Source organism: Podarcis muralis, chromosome 12 (genome assembly GCF_964188315.1).
Source record: "Podarcis muralis chromosome 12, rPodMur119.hap1.1, whole genome shotgun sequence".
Taxonomy (NCBI): domain Eukaryota; kingdom Metazoa; phylum Chordata; class Lepidosauria; order Squamata; family Lacertidae; genus Podarcis; species Podarcis muralis.
This window is the reverse complement of record NC_135666.1, coordinates 36,328,677-36,345,702: the sequence shown is the minus strand read 5'-3', so window position 1 is coordinate 36,345,702 and position 17,026 is coordinate 36,328,677. Positions and strand designations below refer to the sequence as shown.

The following is a 17,026-nucleotide window of genomic DNA, read 5'->3' as shown; positions in this document are numbered from 1 at the left end:
TGGTTCTCTGTCCTGATGCAACATCCGCCTTAAAGTCTCGGAAAGCAATTTTTAAAGCAAGCTTTTATAATAGACCATGTGACTCTGAAGTTAGGGTTACTTCTCCTCCTCTCCATGTCAAGAGCCTGTCACCTGTCTTGTCAGTTGCTTCAGCCTCTAAAAAGGACAGGACTCCAAATAACAGGTGACTGAAGTTCAAATGGAGAGTTTGAAATAACTTGTTCCTAGGTGGGACATAGATGGGTGGTGGAAAGATGTGTAAAGCATGTATGTGCGTGTGTGCACCCCCTGGGAATGAACATGGGGGTGGGGGGTTGGTTCCTTTACAGCCTTTTTGGGCTGGAGTTCCTTGGGCTAAAGGTGATATTGTCAGAGGTGTTACAAAACATAAGTTAGGCAGCATAGCATCAGGGTTGGCGAGAACTGCAGGGCAAGAGGTTCCTTGACCCGGGTGTAAATCATTGTCCTAGCACTATGCTCCTGCTCACCCCAGCTGCAGGACTCCTCACTGTGAAACTTCTTTTTTAAAAAACAAACAAGCCCTGTTTGCTGCTAGTCTCCTTTTTAGGCTAGGAAGGAATGAGGAACGTGCAGTTGAGTACTCTCAGCATGGGGAGAAAGGCAGAGAGGACATGCAGGTGCATAGGAACTGAAACTTGATTTCAGAGCAGATTAGGAACATAGACAGCAGCCTTCTAGTGAGTCAAGCCAGTGAGTTACAGCCCTTCCTTGGTTTGAGAAGAACAGATGGAAGACGATTAGAATGCCCTTGAAAAAAAGATTTGTTCCAAAACACATTGAGCCTAATAAATCCTTTTCCTATGTACTTTGGGGTATACTCCATTTTCCTTCCTGTGACTGGGGTCTTCCTCGCTTCTGAGTACTGCCAGCATACCAGCATCTTCTGCTATTGTGTTCCTCTCTGCTTTCCTACCCAAAACTCTCAGGAGCTCTCTTTGAGAAAGCAGCTGGGTCAGGCATGTGAGCTACCTTTAAAATACCTTTTTCTCCTAGCCTCTGTTTTCTAATGGAGTGTGTATGGGTTTGTTTGGGGGTTTTTTGGTGTGGATGGAGAGGGAGGGAGAAATCCAACTGTTCAAGAAAGACTAGCCCCCAGAGCCTCGTTTATGTGGAACATCTTCTCCAGTCTTGTTTACACGTCACTCAGTTTTACTGCTTCGATTTTTGTTAGGGCTGTTTCAAGTCACATTCTTGTAAGAGATTGCTAACTTAGCTGCATATTAAGAATTAGACAGTCTCATCCAGTCCCTCGAGGAAGCTAATAATTACAAGGACAACAATGCTTTATGGTGCTATTAGTCTAAAGAAATGGAATAAAGGAGGGCCAGGACTCCCTCCGAAGGCGGTGGACTCTCCTTCCTTGAAGGTTTTAAAGTAGAGGTTGGATGGCCATCTGTCAGGGGGTTGGACTGGGGGAATCCCTTCCAACCCTATGACCGTATGCTCAAAGACGCTGCTTAAACTCTTTTCTCCCTGGAAACATTAATGCAACCTGTGAGGTGAGAGTGTGGTTGCTCACAAAGATAACAGCCAGGACTCCAGCCTGTCTTTACAGGTTTTATTGAGTGCAAAACTTATGTACAGTAAAAAGGTAAAGGTACCCCTGCCCGTACGGGCCAGTCGTGTCCGACTCTAGGGTTGTGTGCCCATCTCACTCAAGAGGCCAGGGGCCAGCGCTGTCCGGAGACACTTCCGGGTCACGTGGCCAGCGTGACAAGCTGCATCTGGTGAGCCAGAGCCGCACACGGAAACGCCGTTTACCTTCCCGCTAGCAAGCGGTCCATATTTATCTACTTGCCCCCTGGGGTGCTTTCGAACTGCTAGGTTGGCAGGCGCTGGGACCGAGCAACGGGAGCGCACCCCGCTGCGGGGATTCGAACTGCCGACCTGACAATCGGCAAGTCCTAGGCGCTGAGGTTTTACCCACAGCACCACCCCCGTCCCTCAGTGCAGAAGTACAGTGCAGAAGTCCAAAAACCATGTCTGCCTTAATCGCTAGCAGATTCCGGAAGTGCCTTCTTCCTGTTTGCCCTCCAGCATAAAAGCCCGGGAAAACCTCCTCTTTTCCTTACATGAAATTCTCTGGCGAAAACTATGCGACGGAAGAGGCACATCCACTTCCCTGGGAGTAGTGTCTTGGCTCCCCTTTGCCTGACTGACCCTTTGCCTCGTCCCCCCCCCCCCCCGCCCTTTCTCTCATCATCTGTGTCTCCTGAAGGCTCCCCCTCCCCAGACTCTGACGAAGTGCAGCTGCTCAACAGAGGAGGAGGCTGTCTGTACGTTCCCGTCTCTCCCCCCTCCCCTGAACGCAGACCCCTGACACAGCCCTTTTAAACATGGATCATATATTTCATAGGTGGTATGTTTTTGCGCCACTGGTTTGTGTTTCCAAAAATTTACCCGCCTATTCGTAAGCTTCACTTTTAATAGCTGTTTCAACAAATCCTGGGAGAGTAACCACAGAATCAGAATGTAACCGACAGCCAGACACATCCTTCATAATCTTCTGAATTACCTAGTAATCAGTTACCATTAGAGTTCTGCTGAAAGATACTTTGTGCATACACTAGATAAATGGAGGGGTAGATACCCTCTTCCTCCCTCTCCCCTCCCCCTCCCTTTTACAAAGCACCGAAAATCGTTTCTTTCTTCCCAACAGACCTCTCCCACTGTCATAACTATCTGCTGGAAATGAGCCAGCTTCTGCAAAGCATGGAAGTTCTCCACAGGACATACTCAGCGCCCGCCATAAATGCCATGCAGGTTAGTTGTGGAAATTGCTACCTCTGTTCGGTCATGCTGCTAGCTCGTGTCAGCTTTCTTCCTAGATTTGTGATAAATGCCGTTCTTCTCTTTCCCGTGTGCTGTTCTAAAGGGCATCCCCTTTGAAAGTCCTAAAAAGGAAAAAAGAACACACAGGAGGTGGCGTTCCCGAGGTCTTAGTAAAGATGCGAAAGGAATGTTGCAGGTAACCAGCCTCTCTTCACCCATCCCCTTCCATCTTAGCCTAAATATGTAGTGTGGGTGAACTGGTGAAAACTCATTTTCTCCAGTATAATTGATGGTCTTAGTAATTGCTCTCGGTGACAGATGGTGATTCCGTTCTGCTGGTGTGATATAAGCAGAGGGTGCTGCATTCACTAATCTATTGAGGCATTCATTCGCTGAACTTTTGACAGCATAATAAATAACATTTATATCCAAGATTGGCTCCATCCATCTGGAGAATGCATATTTATTTGGGTTGCTGAGTTTACAGGGGGCTGCGGAAGGGTGAAAGGGGTAGCGCAGTCGTAAGAGTACACACTTTGCATGCATAGTATCTCACGCCAATGCCAAACATTTCCCATTAAAGAATATCTGGAAGCGGTTTCTTAAGCCTTAGAAAGCTGTTGTCATTTTGGGGTAGGGGAACTAGGCTAGTATTGGTCTGTCGCCGATGAGGGTAGAGTTATGCATACTGTAGGGTTGTCATGCTGGTCAATTGATTGGTCAAATACGATTAATTGGCTGCAGTCCAACATGTTAGGAGCACCCTGTGTGACTAACAGCTTTCTGTTGCATCCCAGTGTCATTTGACAGCAATACAAACAGTGAGAGTCCCTTGCTGTGCAGCCCTGAAGGAATCAGGGCTGCGCATGTGAGTCCACTCCTCACTTTTTGGAACAACTATTCCTTGACTTCCTGCCTTCTCCCTCACTTTGAAGCAGCATGGGCGAGCTTCTCCTACTACTCACGTATTGTAACCACAGCCATATTTGAACAGGAACTCATGCTTCAGGTCAGGAAGCATCAAGGAAACATACACAAACAGTCCTCATGGCAGAGACACTGGTCTAAGCTTACTGGCTAGCCAGAAATTGACCCTGTAGCATAGGGATGAAGAAACCTTTTCAGGCCAAGGTCCTCATCACCCCATGGCAATCTGTTGGAGGAGGAGGACATTCCAGTAGCAGGTGGGACCAGACCCACACACCATTGCACAACAATAGATCTGCTTTTATTATCTAAACTTCACTATCATTAGGTCTTTCGGGAATCCACTGCTTATATTTCAAATCCTGCCCGCAACTTCATGTCTGGGTGATACTTTGATAGATAGTCCCAATTCCTCCTTAGTCATGATGTCCTCTTAGTCTGGCAGTTAATTTCGCCGTTTCAGCCTAGTCCATCAGTTTCATAAGCCATTATTCCTTTGAATTGTTTGCATTTCCTGTGGGGAGGAAGGGCTTCGAGTGTTCTTTCATAGTGCTCTATAAAGCTTCTGGGAGGTCCCCTAGTTCTTTGGGCAACTAGCAAATTCTCTTTATAGCATACGCGTTTAAATGCTTGTCTATTATTTGCCCAGTCAATTGACCAAGTTTTATGTTTTTGTTTCATTTTTTTTATGTTCTTGACCGGTCAAATACCACCACCCCCCCTAATATACTGGCCAATGCGCTTTCTGCCATGTCCATACTCCAGCCTAGCAATCCCAGCACCCCTTACCTTTTCCTTCCCCATACCTCCAATCCTCTGAATTCAGCAAGGCATTTAATGAGGAGCATGAGCACATCCTTTCAGGTGAGCGATTGACAACTTCCTCTGCAGTTTAGGTGGGGACTTTCTGAAAGAGAGCAGGAAGCTTGTATATAGCTAGGAAAGGAGACAGTTGAACTGAGGGGGGGGGGATTGCATAGATTGACAGAGGAGGGGAGGATCGAATCCTGGACCAGAAAATATAGTTGAATGGTGTACTCTGTAATCACCTTTTAAGCACGAGTTAATTGACATTTGTGATGGGCATTGGCATGGCCTCAAATTAACCTCAGGTTTCCCCCCCCCCCCCCATGCACAAGCAAATCCCACAGTATTTACATTTATTTAATGTTGTTTTTGCTAAGAATATAATATTTGGTCTTTCGTGGGGTTCTTTTGCAAACGGTCTGTAAAGAACATAGAAGTGATCGCATTAGGCCCAAGCACATGGCTTGGCATTTCGTGTTTCAATTGTTAGCTGCTGTGGGCATAAATTTGCTGTGGGGAATAAATTTTGTTAAATCAAGAAATAAGGAGAAGGGAAGGAAGAGATCAAGGGGTGGTAAGTAAGTAGTGAGGCTAAGGAAGGGGGAAAGCGAGGTGTGGTATAGCCGTCGTTCCCACTGATGCCGGGATTGTTCAACCACTGTTTTGCCTGAAAATGTGGGTATTGAGGGAGGAGAAAGTGACGGTGTTCAAGGAATAAGGAAGTTCCTAGGTGAAGGAGGCAGAAGGAAATTGTTGGCAGATGACTCTGGGTAGAATAGAGTGAGCAAGTGAAGGAACTATAATTGTGGATAAGGGAGAGTTTTCAGGGTGAGGTCTAGGGAAGGAAACTGGAGCAGAGGATTCAGGATAGAGGGGATAACTTAATGGGAAGAGAGTAGCTCAGCATTGATTTTCTGAGCAATCTGAAGTGAGAAGAGAAACAGCAGGAAGGAAAGCTTCAATGAGGAAGGTGCAGAGATGAAGAGCACCACTTGAAATGCTCAAGCAAAACTTCAAAACCCTTAGCTAAGGGTTTGGGTAAGCTACATGGACAAATCTGTGGCATAAAATGGGGGTGCAGTAGGGTACGGGGGGTTCTTCTGGTTTGCGAGTGGCAATGGTCTGTTTCAGATCAATGTCTTTCCCTTCCTTTCTGAATCTTGAATGTAAGTTGCTGGCAACCTGGAACCTTTTGTACTAATATCGCACCGCCGGTGTGTCTTCCTTATAGGTACCAACTGTTCTTTCTGCTCCATTGAGACTGCACGCTTCCAACCCCAATTTATCCACATTAGATTTTGGCGAAGAGAAAATTTACTCTAATGGTTCCGAAACCACATCGGAATTCTCTAAAATGCAAGAGGACTTGTGTCACATAGCACACAAAGGTAAATGGGATTTTGCTCAGTGACAATTTTTTTAAAAAACCCAACAACATAGAAGTTAGAGGTGGGGTTTGTGATAAATCCAGTAAAAAAGTGATGTGCAGTTAATGTTGTAAGAATTCAGTTGCTTTTAAAATGCCTCTTGCACAGTGAAAGAGTTATCGAAGTATGGAATTGTGATTTGAGCTTTGGACCTTCTTTTGAACAGCTTGAACCAGACTAATTATTGTTTCTTTCAGCCTTATCTGAATTAATGCATAACTTTATATATGTGCGCATATTAAGGAGGCATCTAGAAAAGAACACTCAGGTCCATTTTGCAAATCCTCCCCATTCATCATAATTCTCTGAAGCTGGCCTTCACCCAACACCCCTCATGAATATTTGTGGCAATCTAATCCATTTTTGAACTGTTTATATAAGTCTAGGGAATCTTCTAACCTGAAGAGCAGTTGTGAAAGCCTTTATCTGAAAATGCAGCTGTATATTGCATCTGGTTTATGTGTACAGATGTTGAATGTAGCTTCCTGAATTTTAGAGTTGGCATTTGTGATGTAAGGGGGTTGCTATGGTAGTAACCTATTTTTAGTGGATGCCGAAGAGAGGGGGGGAAATCATTTTAAGGCGCTATGAGGCCAGCTCAAGCTGGCACTAGTCAGCCCTTTTGCAAGATTAATAAATAAACCAGCAGCTCACACTATTAGTATGTCTGCTAAATCGTACCATCTGCATTCATTTTAACAGTCTTCTAGTTGCAAAGGGAAAGGGAACCTTGGAAATGACAGAGATAATTATTCAAGTCTTTTATAAAAAGGATTTTTTTAAAAAAACACCATTTCATTAATCACAGAAAATATTCCGTGACCTCACACCTCACACCATCTTTTTTGTAGGTAAAACTCTGGCTTTTTGAAGCTGCTTTAAATCCCCATGTTGCTTTGTATGATTAAATCCATTATTTAGTTCAGGCTTTGCTCAGGGTTAGGTGGTGAAGCTGTGTTTGTGCAGAATCACAGAATTGTAGACTTGGAAGGGACCCTCAAGGATCATCAAGTCCAACCCCCTGCAGTGCAGGAATGTTTCCCCCCAACATGGGACTCAAAACCACTGCCTAGAGATCAAGAGTCTCTTGCTCTACCAATTGAGCTATCCCAGCATAGGGGAACATGGGTGGTGCTATGGTCTAAACCACTGAGCCTCTTGGGCTTGCCAATCAGAAGGTTGGTGGTTCAAATCCTCGCAACAGAGTGAGCTCCCGTTGCTCTGTCCCAGCTCCTGCCAACCTAGAAGTTTGAAAGCACACCAGTGCAAGTAGAAAAATAGGTACCACTGTGGCGGGAAGGTAAATGCCGTTTCTGTGCGCTCTGGTTTCTGTCACAGTGTTCCGTTGCGCCAGAAGCGGTTTAATCATGTTGGCCACATGACCCAGAAAGCTGTCTGTGGACAAACGTCGGCTCCCTCTGCCTGAAAGTGAGATGAGTGTCGCACCTCATAGTTGCCTTTGACTGGACTTAACCGTCCAGGGGTCCTTTACCTTTACTTGCCATCAGCATAATGATGAAATACTTAATTATGCACCCAGAGAAGCCGTGCCTCAGAGGTATCTTGGTTCCTCCTTCTGCCATCCCTCCCTGTATCATCATTAGTATACATTTGTAGTCTGTCCCTCTTACAAAGGATTCAGGTTAACACATTCATATAAGGACTGAAACTGTGACCTAGAGCCCTGTAGCTGTCATTACATGGTGACTTTGAACATTGACTACAGCTGGGAAAAGTGCCCAATGACAAGGTTACAATTAAGCAATCGGTAGTAACGTCGTGCAGGCCCACCATTAGCTGGTGTTACATATTTCCTGGTATCTTGCAGTGATAACATGTCAAGTTATTTTTTGCTCAAGGCTGCAGATGTACATAACATGAAAATAACTAACCTAACCCTGAGCTTTGCATTCCTTACTTCCTGTTCACTTGTATTCTGTTGTTTAGAAAATGAACACACCGAAGCTCAGTGCTCTTAAAATTAATTTTCACTGTTTTTTATATTGCTGAGAAGCAGCCTGGTGCAGCAGTTCGTGTTGGACCTAGGCTCCAATCCCCACTCAGCTGCGATATCTCAGCTTAACCCTATCCCACAGAGGATAGAGTGGGATAACTCCAAATATAGTGCCAAATACAGATACAAAAGTTGTTAGGTCAGTAGGGAAGCCTTGCAAACAAGCCCACAAAAGTTACTAAGCTGCAGGACTTCTATTAGCCTGCTAAGAAGCCTCGTGCTTAGTGGTGTGTCAGGGGAAGCAGGGAATCAGTTGCTGGGATTCACAAGGGGTGAAAGCACTGTTGCACCCAGGTCCTGCTTGCACCCAGGTCCCATAGGCTGGCATCTTGTGCTAGACTAGATGGGCCTTTGGTCTGTTCCAGCAGAGAGAGCTCTTCTCATGCTCTGAGGTTTTTAAATTGTGGATTTCCCGCTGTTTTTAGAATTGTGCGAAGTAGCAAGATAAATAAATAGTAGGTTGCATTTCCATACTGTCCGTAGAAGACAGAAAACCATCTCTTCTCTAGCCAGCATGGAAACTTGAGCTACCAATTGCGCAGGCAAAGGAAGGATGGATTGCTCTGTCTCTTGTGTCAGCTCTTGCATTTCCCTATTGACCACCGAGGGAAGAGCCTGGTGGGCTGGAGCGATTTGTTGCTTCTCTGCCAGCCTGCTCACTCACCTGCATGAAATTCATTAAAGCTGCCAAGTGAGTAATTAAATACAAGGCTTATCTGGTCATGAGCCAAATAATCATAATCATTGCCCACAGTTGCGTTACATTGTGGATTTTGTGTGTGTGTGTGTTGATTTTATGAATCTGTATTTCCCCAACCCCTTTTACATTAAAATCTTGCAAAGCACTTCTGTAATCAGCAATAGAAATGTTTTCATTCTCGCTTTTTGCCATGCTGTGTTTGTCTCTCCAGCTGCTCTTCTGCACACATTTTGCCCTTGTGTCGTTTCTATAACTTTGACTATTTTCTGTAGTGTACTTCACCTTAAAGTCGGCTTTCAGTACGATCTCGACGGAGAGAGAGAAGCTGCAGCAGATGTTTGAACATGATTCAGCCTCATCTCCATCTGCGCAAATAGCTGGACTGAAGAATGCCTTATCATCTGTAAGTGACCCACATTGATTGCTCTGATGTTCAGAGGCATGCCTCATAAATCACTTGCTTATCTCGTCTTGGTTTGATCTTTGCCTGCGTTTACAACTCACTGAAATAAGACCGATGGAATGCCATCGAATGCATGAGGAGCCTTTCGTGTCCTGAACACTTTGATGTGTGCATATTCATTTCTTTCGGTCATGAGTTGTCCATCATTGGAATGCCAGGTTGCATATGAACAACGTTGTATGTCTAAGGGGTGTTCAAAGGAGACACGATGTTTGTCTGTGTGCCTCACATACAGATTTATGTTGCAAACCCCTAAACCAGCCTTCCCCAAGTTGGGGTCCTTGAGAGATTTTGGACTATAAATCATGCCAGCACAGCTAATAGTTGAGGATCATGGGAGTTGTGGTCCAAAACAACTTGAGGGCACCTGGTGGGGAAAGATTCCTCTACGCATCGTGTGAGCAGGTCTTGCATCTTCAGCAATGTTGCGTTCCAAGTGCTTTCCTTTTTCCTCGTGGGAATGAACGATAGCCTTTCTGCTACATGGCGGAATGAGAAGTAGAGTAGTTGAAAGCAACAATAAGGGCTACTTGAGACATGGATCTGATTATGTCCAGAGTGTGTTCCCAACACACTTAACCACGGCTCGGATTTTAGCCCTTTTTTCTTTGCTTTATATAGTTCATTGAGAGATTCTGAGAACTATCTGCATAGCTCTGGTTTGTGTTCTGCTTCTTGGCTGAGTCTGCTATTTTTCTGGGCCATGGGATCAGATGACAGAACTCAAGGCAGCTTTATAATGCACAGGGAGATTTTTTTAGTGGGTAAAATAGACTAAACCAAGTATGTCCATTGTTGGAATCCATCTGTCTCGAGAGACAATGGAGTGCACCTCCAGGGGTGAAGTTAAACTGCTGGAGAATCACAGCGCCTGCTGTGGCTGCAGAGACCACTTACTCATAACTGCTGCCTCCAGCATTGTTTTTGCTGTGTTGGCAGCGCTGAAGTCAGCACAAGCCTGGGCAGAGGGTATGGAGGTCCTGGGCTGTCCAGATGGCAAGACCCACCCACCCCAGCTTTGCTTGTGGGCCAAAGGAAAGCAGAGCAATACATTTGGCAACCACTTGGCTATATGAGTTGGAAGAAGGAGACGTACAAGGCGCCATCCAACCATCTTAGGGACTCCACTCCAGATTTGTGTACGGTTTACTCCTTAACCCTTTTGTCTCCCCAAAATATCCCACAAGGCAATGGGTAGGGATTTTTCCTTGGGGTTTGCTCCCAAAGCCTTTCTCACCAATGAGTATAGCTGCAAAGCAAGTGGAGGTTTAGGTTCAGAGTTCTCCTCCTCCTCCCTGATATCAGGTGTATCAGTGATTGATTTTTCAGCGTTAGTTTCTTACTTGTTCGGCAATAGGGCCCATGACCAAGATGGGTAGTGGGCTCTTGCTCACTCTTCCATAGTCTTCGTGCAGAGGCTGGATTATGGGGGAAACGCAAACTCTGGATTTTCTGCATTGAGCACTAGAGGCCCCCTATAACTCAAAGACTCTAGGCAAGCAATATGTGGGCATTGTATAAATATTAATAAACTTACTCAGTACCTATAAAGTAGTTTTTAGAAATTGTGGGGAATTAGTCAACAACAGATTAAACTGAGTATTTCTCAAAGTCCATGTAGGTGTAGTTCATTTTTAAAATAATAATATAATAATAATTTATTATTCATACCCTGCCCATCTGGCTGGGTTTCCCCAGCCACTCTGGGCAGCTTCCAACTGAATATTAAAAACAATACAGCACCAGACATTAAAAACTTCCCTAAACAGTTGTCTTTTAAAAGTAAAATAGTTGTTTATTGCCTTGACATCTGCTGGGAGGGCGTTCCACAGGGCAGGGGCCACTACTGAGAAGGCCCTCTGCCTGGTTCCCTGTAACCTCACTTCTCGCAGCGAGGGAACCGCCAGAAGGCCCTTGGCACTGGACCTCAGTGGCTGGATGATGGAGGTGGAGACGCTCCTTCAGGTATACAGGACCGAGGCCGTTTAGGGCTTTAAAAGGCTGTTTTACTTTTATTGTGAAGATTTTTTAGTATGTGCCCTGTCTGCGATGCTATGTGTTGGGTAGAAGGCATTTCACACTTTCTTTCTTTTTGTGATAACAAAATCAGGCGAGGTTTTTGCTAACTTGATGCTACTGCCGCTAAACAAGCTGAAGCTTAAAACCAGATTACTCTTCTTCCTTAGATGCTCAATGACATTCCAGCATTCACCTGCTCTCCTTGCTCTGTTCTCTTGGCAAACCTACGATGTTGGCTTACAGCTTAGGTCCTGCGTTGGAAACCAGCCTGAGACCTGGGGAATATGAGAAGATGACTTACCGTTTTATGTATTTTTATTACGTGCGTGGCTTTCTTCCCAGGAGGCATCTCGAAGTGATTAGCAGTGAAGTTTGGCTTCAGAATACCTTCTGCTTGGGCTGCCTGTGATGTGAGTCATCAGGCTAAGGGTTGTTAGCTTTGACAGGGGAAAGAACGGCATCTGCTGCTCTCCTAGGTTAGAACATATGGCGTGCACTTGTAGTTGGAAGGCAGGAATGAATCAAGGACCGGTTAACTTGACAGAAATGCATATTCAGCTGGGGTAGATGCAGAGTGGCAGCTACTGCTCATTTGGTAGTTGCTTTCTGAACACTTTTAAGGTTGCAAGCATTTGGATTTATCTGCACCTTAGGCCTCTGCATGGAGCAGCATGAACTGGTAGGATCCTGTAGATCCAGTTTGAAGGGGGTGAGCCCTTTTTCATGCTCCCCTTAGGTATGTCATTGAAGCAAATAAAAAAAAACAAGTACACCAGGAAAAGGGGTTCTAGACCAGTCCTCTAGTTTTCTGCTGGCTTGGAAATACTTGTGCAGAGAAGAAGAACATTTTTTAAAAATAGCACTCCCTATCTGAAGGGATGCTGTGCATCTACCACTTCATGACTCTTACTCCCTCTTTATGCTGCCGCATTTATAGGCCAGGCATGAATCGGAGAGCATCACTTCCTAGCACTAGTTCAAGTGTTTCTTAGCCATTTTAGCCACTGACGTTTGTAAAGATGGATGAGAAAACGGCAACAAGCAACATTAGAATTTTACCCGCTTTCTAGAATAAAAACAGCCCTAGAGTGCATAAAAGTGTACAGGAAGATTACTGTTCTCCAAAGGTCCCACGAAATTGAGTTATAAAATCATTTTAAAACACAGTACTATTAAATTCACGGCACAGTAATCGTGCGCTAATGCTGCGTCCCATTTGTCGGGCTTAAATATTCTGCATCCTGCAGCTCTTGATTGCTGTACACTCTTGTTCTGGATACAATACCTTGGCTTTTGTGAAGAGCTTTCAAAATGTGTTCGGGGATTTTTCCTAGAATAAAAACTCAGGCTGAGTGCCAAACTATTCAGCCCTATTTTACGGAACTCTGTTGGAAGTACAACCTTTCAGCTGCCTGTTTCTCCGTTCAGCTCTCCCCAGCCTTGGCAAGCTGGTATTTGTGCCTGAACCAGCAAAATGCACAGGGGTTGTCAGTGGCAGATGGTTTCTCCCCCCCAAAGCAGGAATGCTGCAAGTCCCACACAGACTTCTTAAGAAACTTCTTTCTGCTCCGTCTTATCAAAAGCCTCTCTACTAAATCTCCACCCATAGGTAGATTCTGTCAGCCATAATAACTAAATTGAGCTTCCAAGATCAGGGGCATTATGTCTGCAGAGAGGAGCAACAGTGAGCGTGGAACTAGATATGATTTGCCTAGGCCCTAGGGCAACTAGTGATGTGAGGTGAGAATATTCTCCGGACAACAAAGCAGGCACAAGGCATGGGTGGATTTCGAACCCCGAGCAGTTATCACTCTCTTCCCTGCCGTTTGTTGCAGTCGGACATGCTCTGGAGTTATTTCCTCTCTCCTGCGCCTTTCTGTACAAGAAAAATGAGTTCAGGCAGTGTTATGAAGCAATACTGCAGACATTTTTTCCTGCAACACGTCATGTAACTTAACGGAATTCACAGCCACGAGGCACAGTGATGAAGTCCTACCAGTAAATGTTGTTTCATACTACATATTTTTCCTGAACGTTTTAACACTTGTTGTTTGGTGCTGTCTATTTAAGACACTCGGTCAAGCAGATTTCGTTGGTTTGTTTTTCTCTGTCCAAACATAATGGGAGGGAAGATGAGCACCTTCCTTTTCTTTCTTATCTCAGAAAAGAGTATTGTATTCTTCCTTCTCTTACTCTTTCACAAACAAAGTCTGCCATTATTGAGACAGTAGTAACTGGAAACCTTGCCAGATACCTGTTGGTGCTGATCCTGAACACTCTACCCTGCACACAAACATACGCAAAGTTCACTCGTATTCTCTCCTTTCTCCTTGGTTCATAGTAGCTATAGCTTGTCAGTGCGACCAGATCAGTTACCGTAAATAATGGTTTACCTCCGAAATGGTTTGGGAGTCCGAAACAGGCCTTGGAATACTGTTTCAAGCTGCTGAACGCGCCTTATTGCAGCTTGTTTTTTGGCCATGTAAACACATGCAGACAGTGTTTGGTCTGACAAGTCACAGACAGGAAATGGCCTTGAAACACCTGGATGTATTCCTAGAAGAAATATTGACTATAGCTAAACGTCTCCAGGAAATGCTAGGGAGGAAGTGCTTGGCAAAAAAGGTGTAAACACATTTGACCCTGCCAAATGCCCCCAGGAACGAGAGGATACAATTCAAAAGCAGTTAATGAAAGTGGTCCTCTGGCATTATTCCCAGCCACATAGGAAAGATTGGATGCCTGATGAGAAATGGATGCTTGGATTACCGGCATAGGGAAGGAGACCCATCCCCCTTAACTACTGACTGGTTTCGAAGGCCACAGAAGGAAGGCCTGTGATTTTGCTCAGGGAAATGGAGTGCGTTGGGTTTCATGTTGGGCGCTCAATAATTCTAAGACTCTGGTAAATGTTAGGTGTACTTTGAGCTCTTTCTCCCCAAAGAACTATCACAATTCTGTAAATAGAACTGGCACCAGACAGGGAGCCAAAGTCCCTGTTCACTGCTGGACAGTTTTGACAGATTTTAAAACATATTTTAAATTGTGTGTGTCTGGGGGGCAGGAGGCGGGTATTGATAGAAGAATGCGGTATCTTGATTTACAAGTGTTAAAGGAGGGCTTCAGCATTGCCTCCACATTCATAGCTTCTTGCTGACATCTAAGGTTATTAAAAGCCTGAAACAACAAATGCCATGGCATTTTCCTTTGCTGCTTCTTTAATAGCAACATCGAGTTCCTTTGAAATTTCATTCTGTATATGTAAAAGTGCCTAAAGATGGGACATGAGATAGAGTGGGCGAAAGAGTGAAATTTATTATCTTGGGAAGAGTATGGAGCATCTCCAACTATCTCAGAAATAAAATAAAATATGGAGACAAGATGGGGATCCTCTGACCCGTGAGTGGAATGCTTTCCATCCAGCCACCAGGACTCAACTCCCTTCGGGCTACTGAGAGAAAGGAAAAGCAGGAGCCTGATGATGATGATGATGATGATAATAATAATAATAATAATAATAATAATAATAATAATAATAATAAATTAATAAACAACCAGATGTGGATTGGGAAGCTGAGGTGGGTGATAGAAGGGCTCTAAGCCTTTCCTCTCTGCTAGGATCTCAGTCCAGATTAGTGGTGGGGGGGGGGGGACACGCCTGCTGATTTGCATTGTCAAAAACAACCCCATGCAAAGGGGATCCGACAGCTCAATTCCTTTTTTGGCAATGCGAATAGAAGGCTTGGGGATCATTCTGGATCAGGCGTCTGTTATGTGCATGGGTGAAAAAACTCCAATTGGAGTGTGTGTATTTTGTGTGTTTAGATAAGTATGTATGAAGGTAGATGGCTGGATGGATGGATGGATGGATGGATGGAGATGCACACAGACAGACAGATAGACAGACAGGGAATTGTGTATGTGTACGTAAAGGAGACTGAGTAGATCAGGGATTCCCGACCTTTTTTTGGCCATGCCCGACTTAAGCATCTCTAAAATCCTGATTCCCACCCCCTCCCCGGTGACATATAATTCTTATTATTCAAAAAGTGAATTCCTATTCACGTGGAGGAAGCCTAAAAGACCATTAACTGTTAATAAGTCATTCTCGAATTGCCCCCCCCCCCAAAAAATCAAATTGAGTAGATGGTGGATCAAGGGGGTGTTCTTGTTGAGACAGATTGATAGGGATGGTGCTTGTGAATGTGAGAGATGCCCACATTTGACTCCACCCTGGGATCCAGCCCCTGACACATTTCCCCTGAGCTAAGATTAGTCTGTAGCTGAATATAGATCAGACCACATTAATGGGCCATTTAAGGTTGCCAGGTCCTAAACTGACCAACTTGAGAGCCCAGGGGATTTTAGAACTACACATTGGTTAATAGCATAGCTTGCAGCTGAAACAGGTTGGTTTTTTAAAAAAATTAATCTGTGGGGGAGGAGTGATTTGCATCAGGACTAGTGCCCAGGGAGAAAAGGTTTAACCCTTCTCTCGCCAGCCAGGACCCTGCCGATGTGATCCTGTTGTGGCAGTGAGTCTGAAGGGGAAAAGTTTTCCTAGTGCCAGTGGGAGTTTTTTTCCATTGCCTCTTGCAGCACATGGGTCACTTTTCATCAAGTAGGATTAAACTTGGACCTCCTCATGCACTGGAGTACCAATGAAAATCCAGGGATCGGGCTTATTTTTAAAAACAACAACTTGATATTACAGTTAAGCTCCAATCCTAAATGGAACTGGTACCTTTTTATCTAGATGCATTGGGGCTCGAAATGACCCCTTAAAGATCAGAGCAAAAGTCTTAATTAACCAATTTTTGCCTCACCTGATTTTATCAGTAAAGGAGGGGCAGACATACAAACTTGGAAAATTCAGATGTTTTCAACTTTTCCATCAAGTTGAGGTATCATCCTAGCTCTGAAGATCTCAGGACATTTGCCATTCTGGGGACAAAGTGGTTTTTCGTTGAATCGGAGCAAATGGCAACCGGGTTTTCTGTGGGTTGCTGTTGGTTTCGATTTAGCACTAAAGAGCAGGCTTTCTGGGGGAAAGTCAAAACCGCTTGTACCTACTCATAGAACTACATTGGCTCATAGAATCCTAGAGTAGAAAGGGACCCCGATGATCATCTAATCCAACCCGCTGCAATGCAGGAATATGCAGCTGCCCCGTACGGGGATCAAACCCACAACCTTGGCATGATCAGCATTAATCTCTAGCCAGCCAAGTTAACACTACTTGTCCAGAAGCAGAAGTGTGGGCGAGCCCTTAGTTTCATTCAAAATATGTCTTTCTTTCTTTTTAAAGCTAAGTAGAATAATTTAAAAATATAAATTCTCAAGTGATTCGTCATGCTTGCCCTAAAAAACATATTCTGTTTGAGGAAAGCAAGTGTTTACTCCCACTTGCTGAAGAGGCATGTTTGATCTTGCCCTGGTTATTCATAAATCAGTTTTAATGTCAGTTTGTTATTACCATCTGAGAGTGCTTTTCCTGTCTTTCACGGGCTTTGTAATGGGTTTGGCTACATGCCAAGGCCACTAGAACTTTTTTATAGAAGCAGGGCTGGTTTAGACGTTAGTAGGCCTTACTCTTTTAACCCATTGTCTTCTCCGGTCTCCTTTAACCGGTCTAAATTTGAAGACTGACAGGAGAAAAGTCACCTTGTAAGTGACATTTTCACCCAGACGCAATAATGCCCATTACAGTTTTCTAATGCAAAGCACGGTAAGTGCTCACTGGTAGATGTTTGGTTATTTGGTGTGTGGTGATCTGCAACAGAGAACCCTGTGTAGAAAATAAATAACCAATGTAAATTCCAAAGTAGTTAGTCATATTCCATTCTAAGGAAGCAAAGGAATGTGAGGAAATGGGT

The 17,026-nt window shown here is 44.5% G+C and overlaps 1 protein-coding gene across 8 annotated transcripts in view; it reads left to right on the top strand.

The window, feature by feature from the left end:
• Positions 1 to 17,026, top strand: part of OSBPL3 (oxysterol binding protein like 3) — a 101,183-nt gene that overhangs the window by 59,647 nt on the left and 24,510 nt on the right. For 4 of the 8 annotated variants that reach the window (XM_077937018.1, XM_077937014.1, XM_028749660.2 and 1 more), the window contains exons 8-12: positions 2,681 to 2,784; positions 2,897 to 2,989; positions 4,486 to 4,584; positions 5,759 to 5,915; positions 8,941 to 9,071. In XM_077937018.1, the coding sequence (XP_077793144.1) occupies positions 2,681 to 2,784; positions 2,897 to 2,989; positions 4,486 to 4,584; positions 5,759 to 5,915; positions 8,941 to 9,071 (584 nt within the window). The remainder of the gene's footprint in view (positions 1 to 2,680; positions 2,785 to 2,896; positions 2,990 to 4,485; positions 4,585 to 5,758; positions 5,916 to 8,940; positions 9,072 to 17,026) is intronic. The other 4 variants (XM_077937020.1, XM_077937017.1, XM_077937021.1 and 1 more) reach the window with 2 other exon arrangements.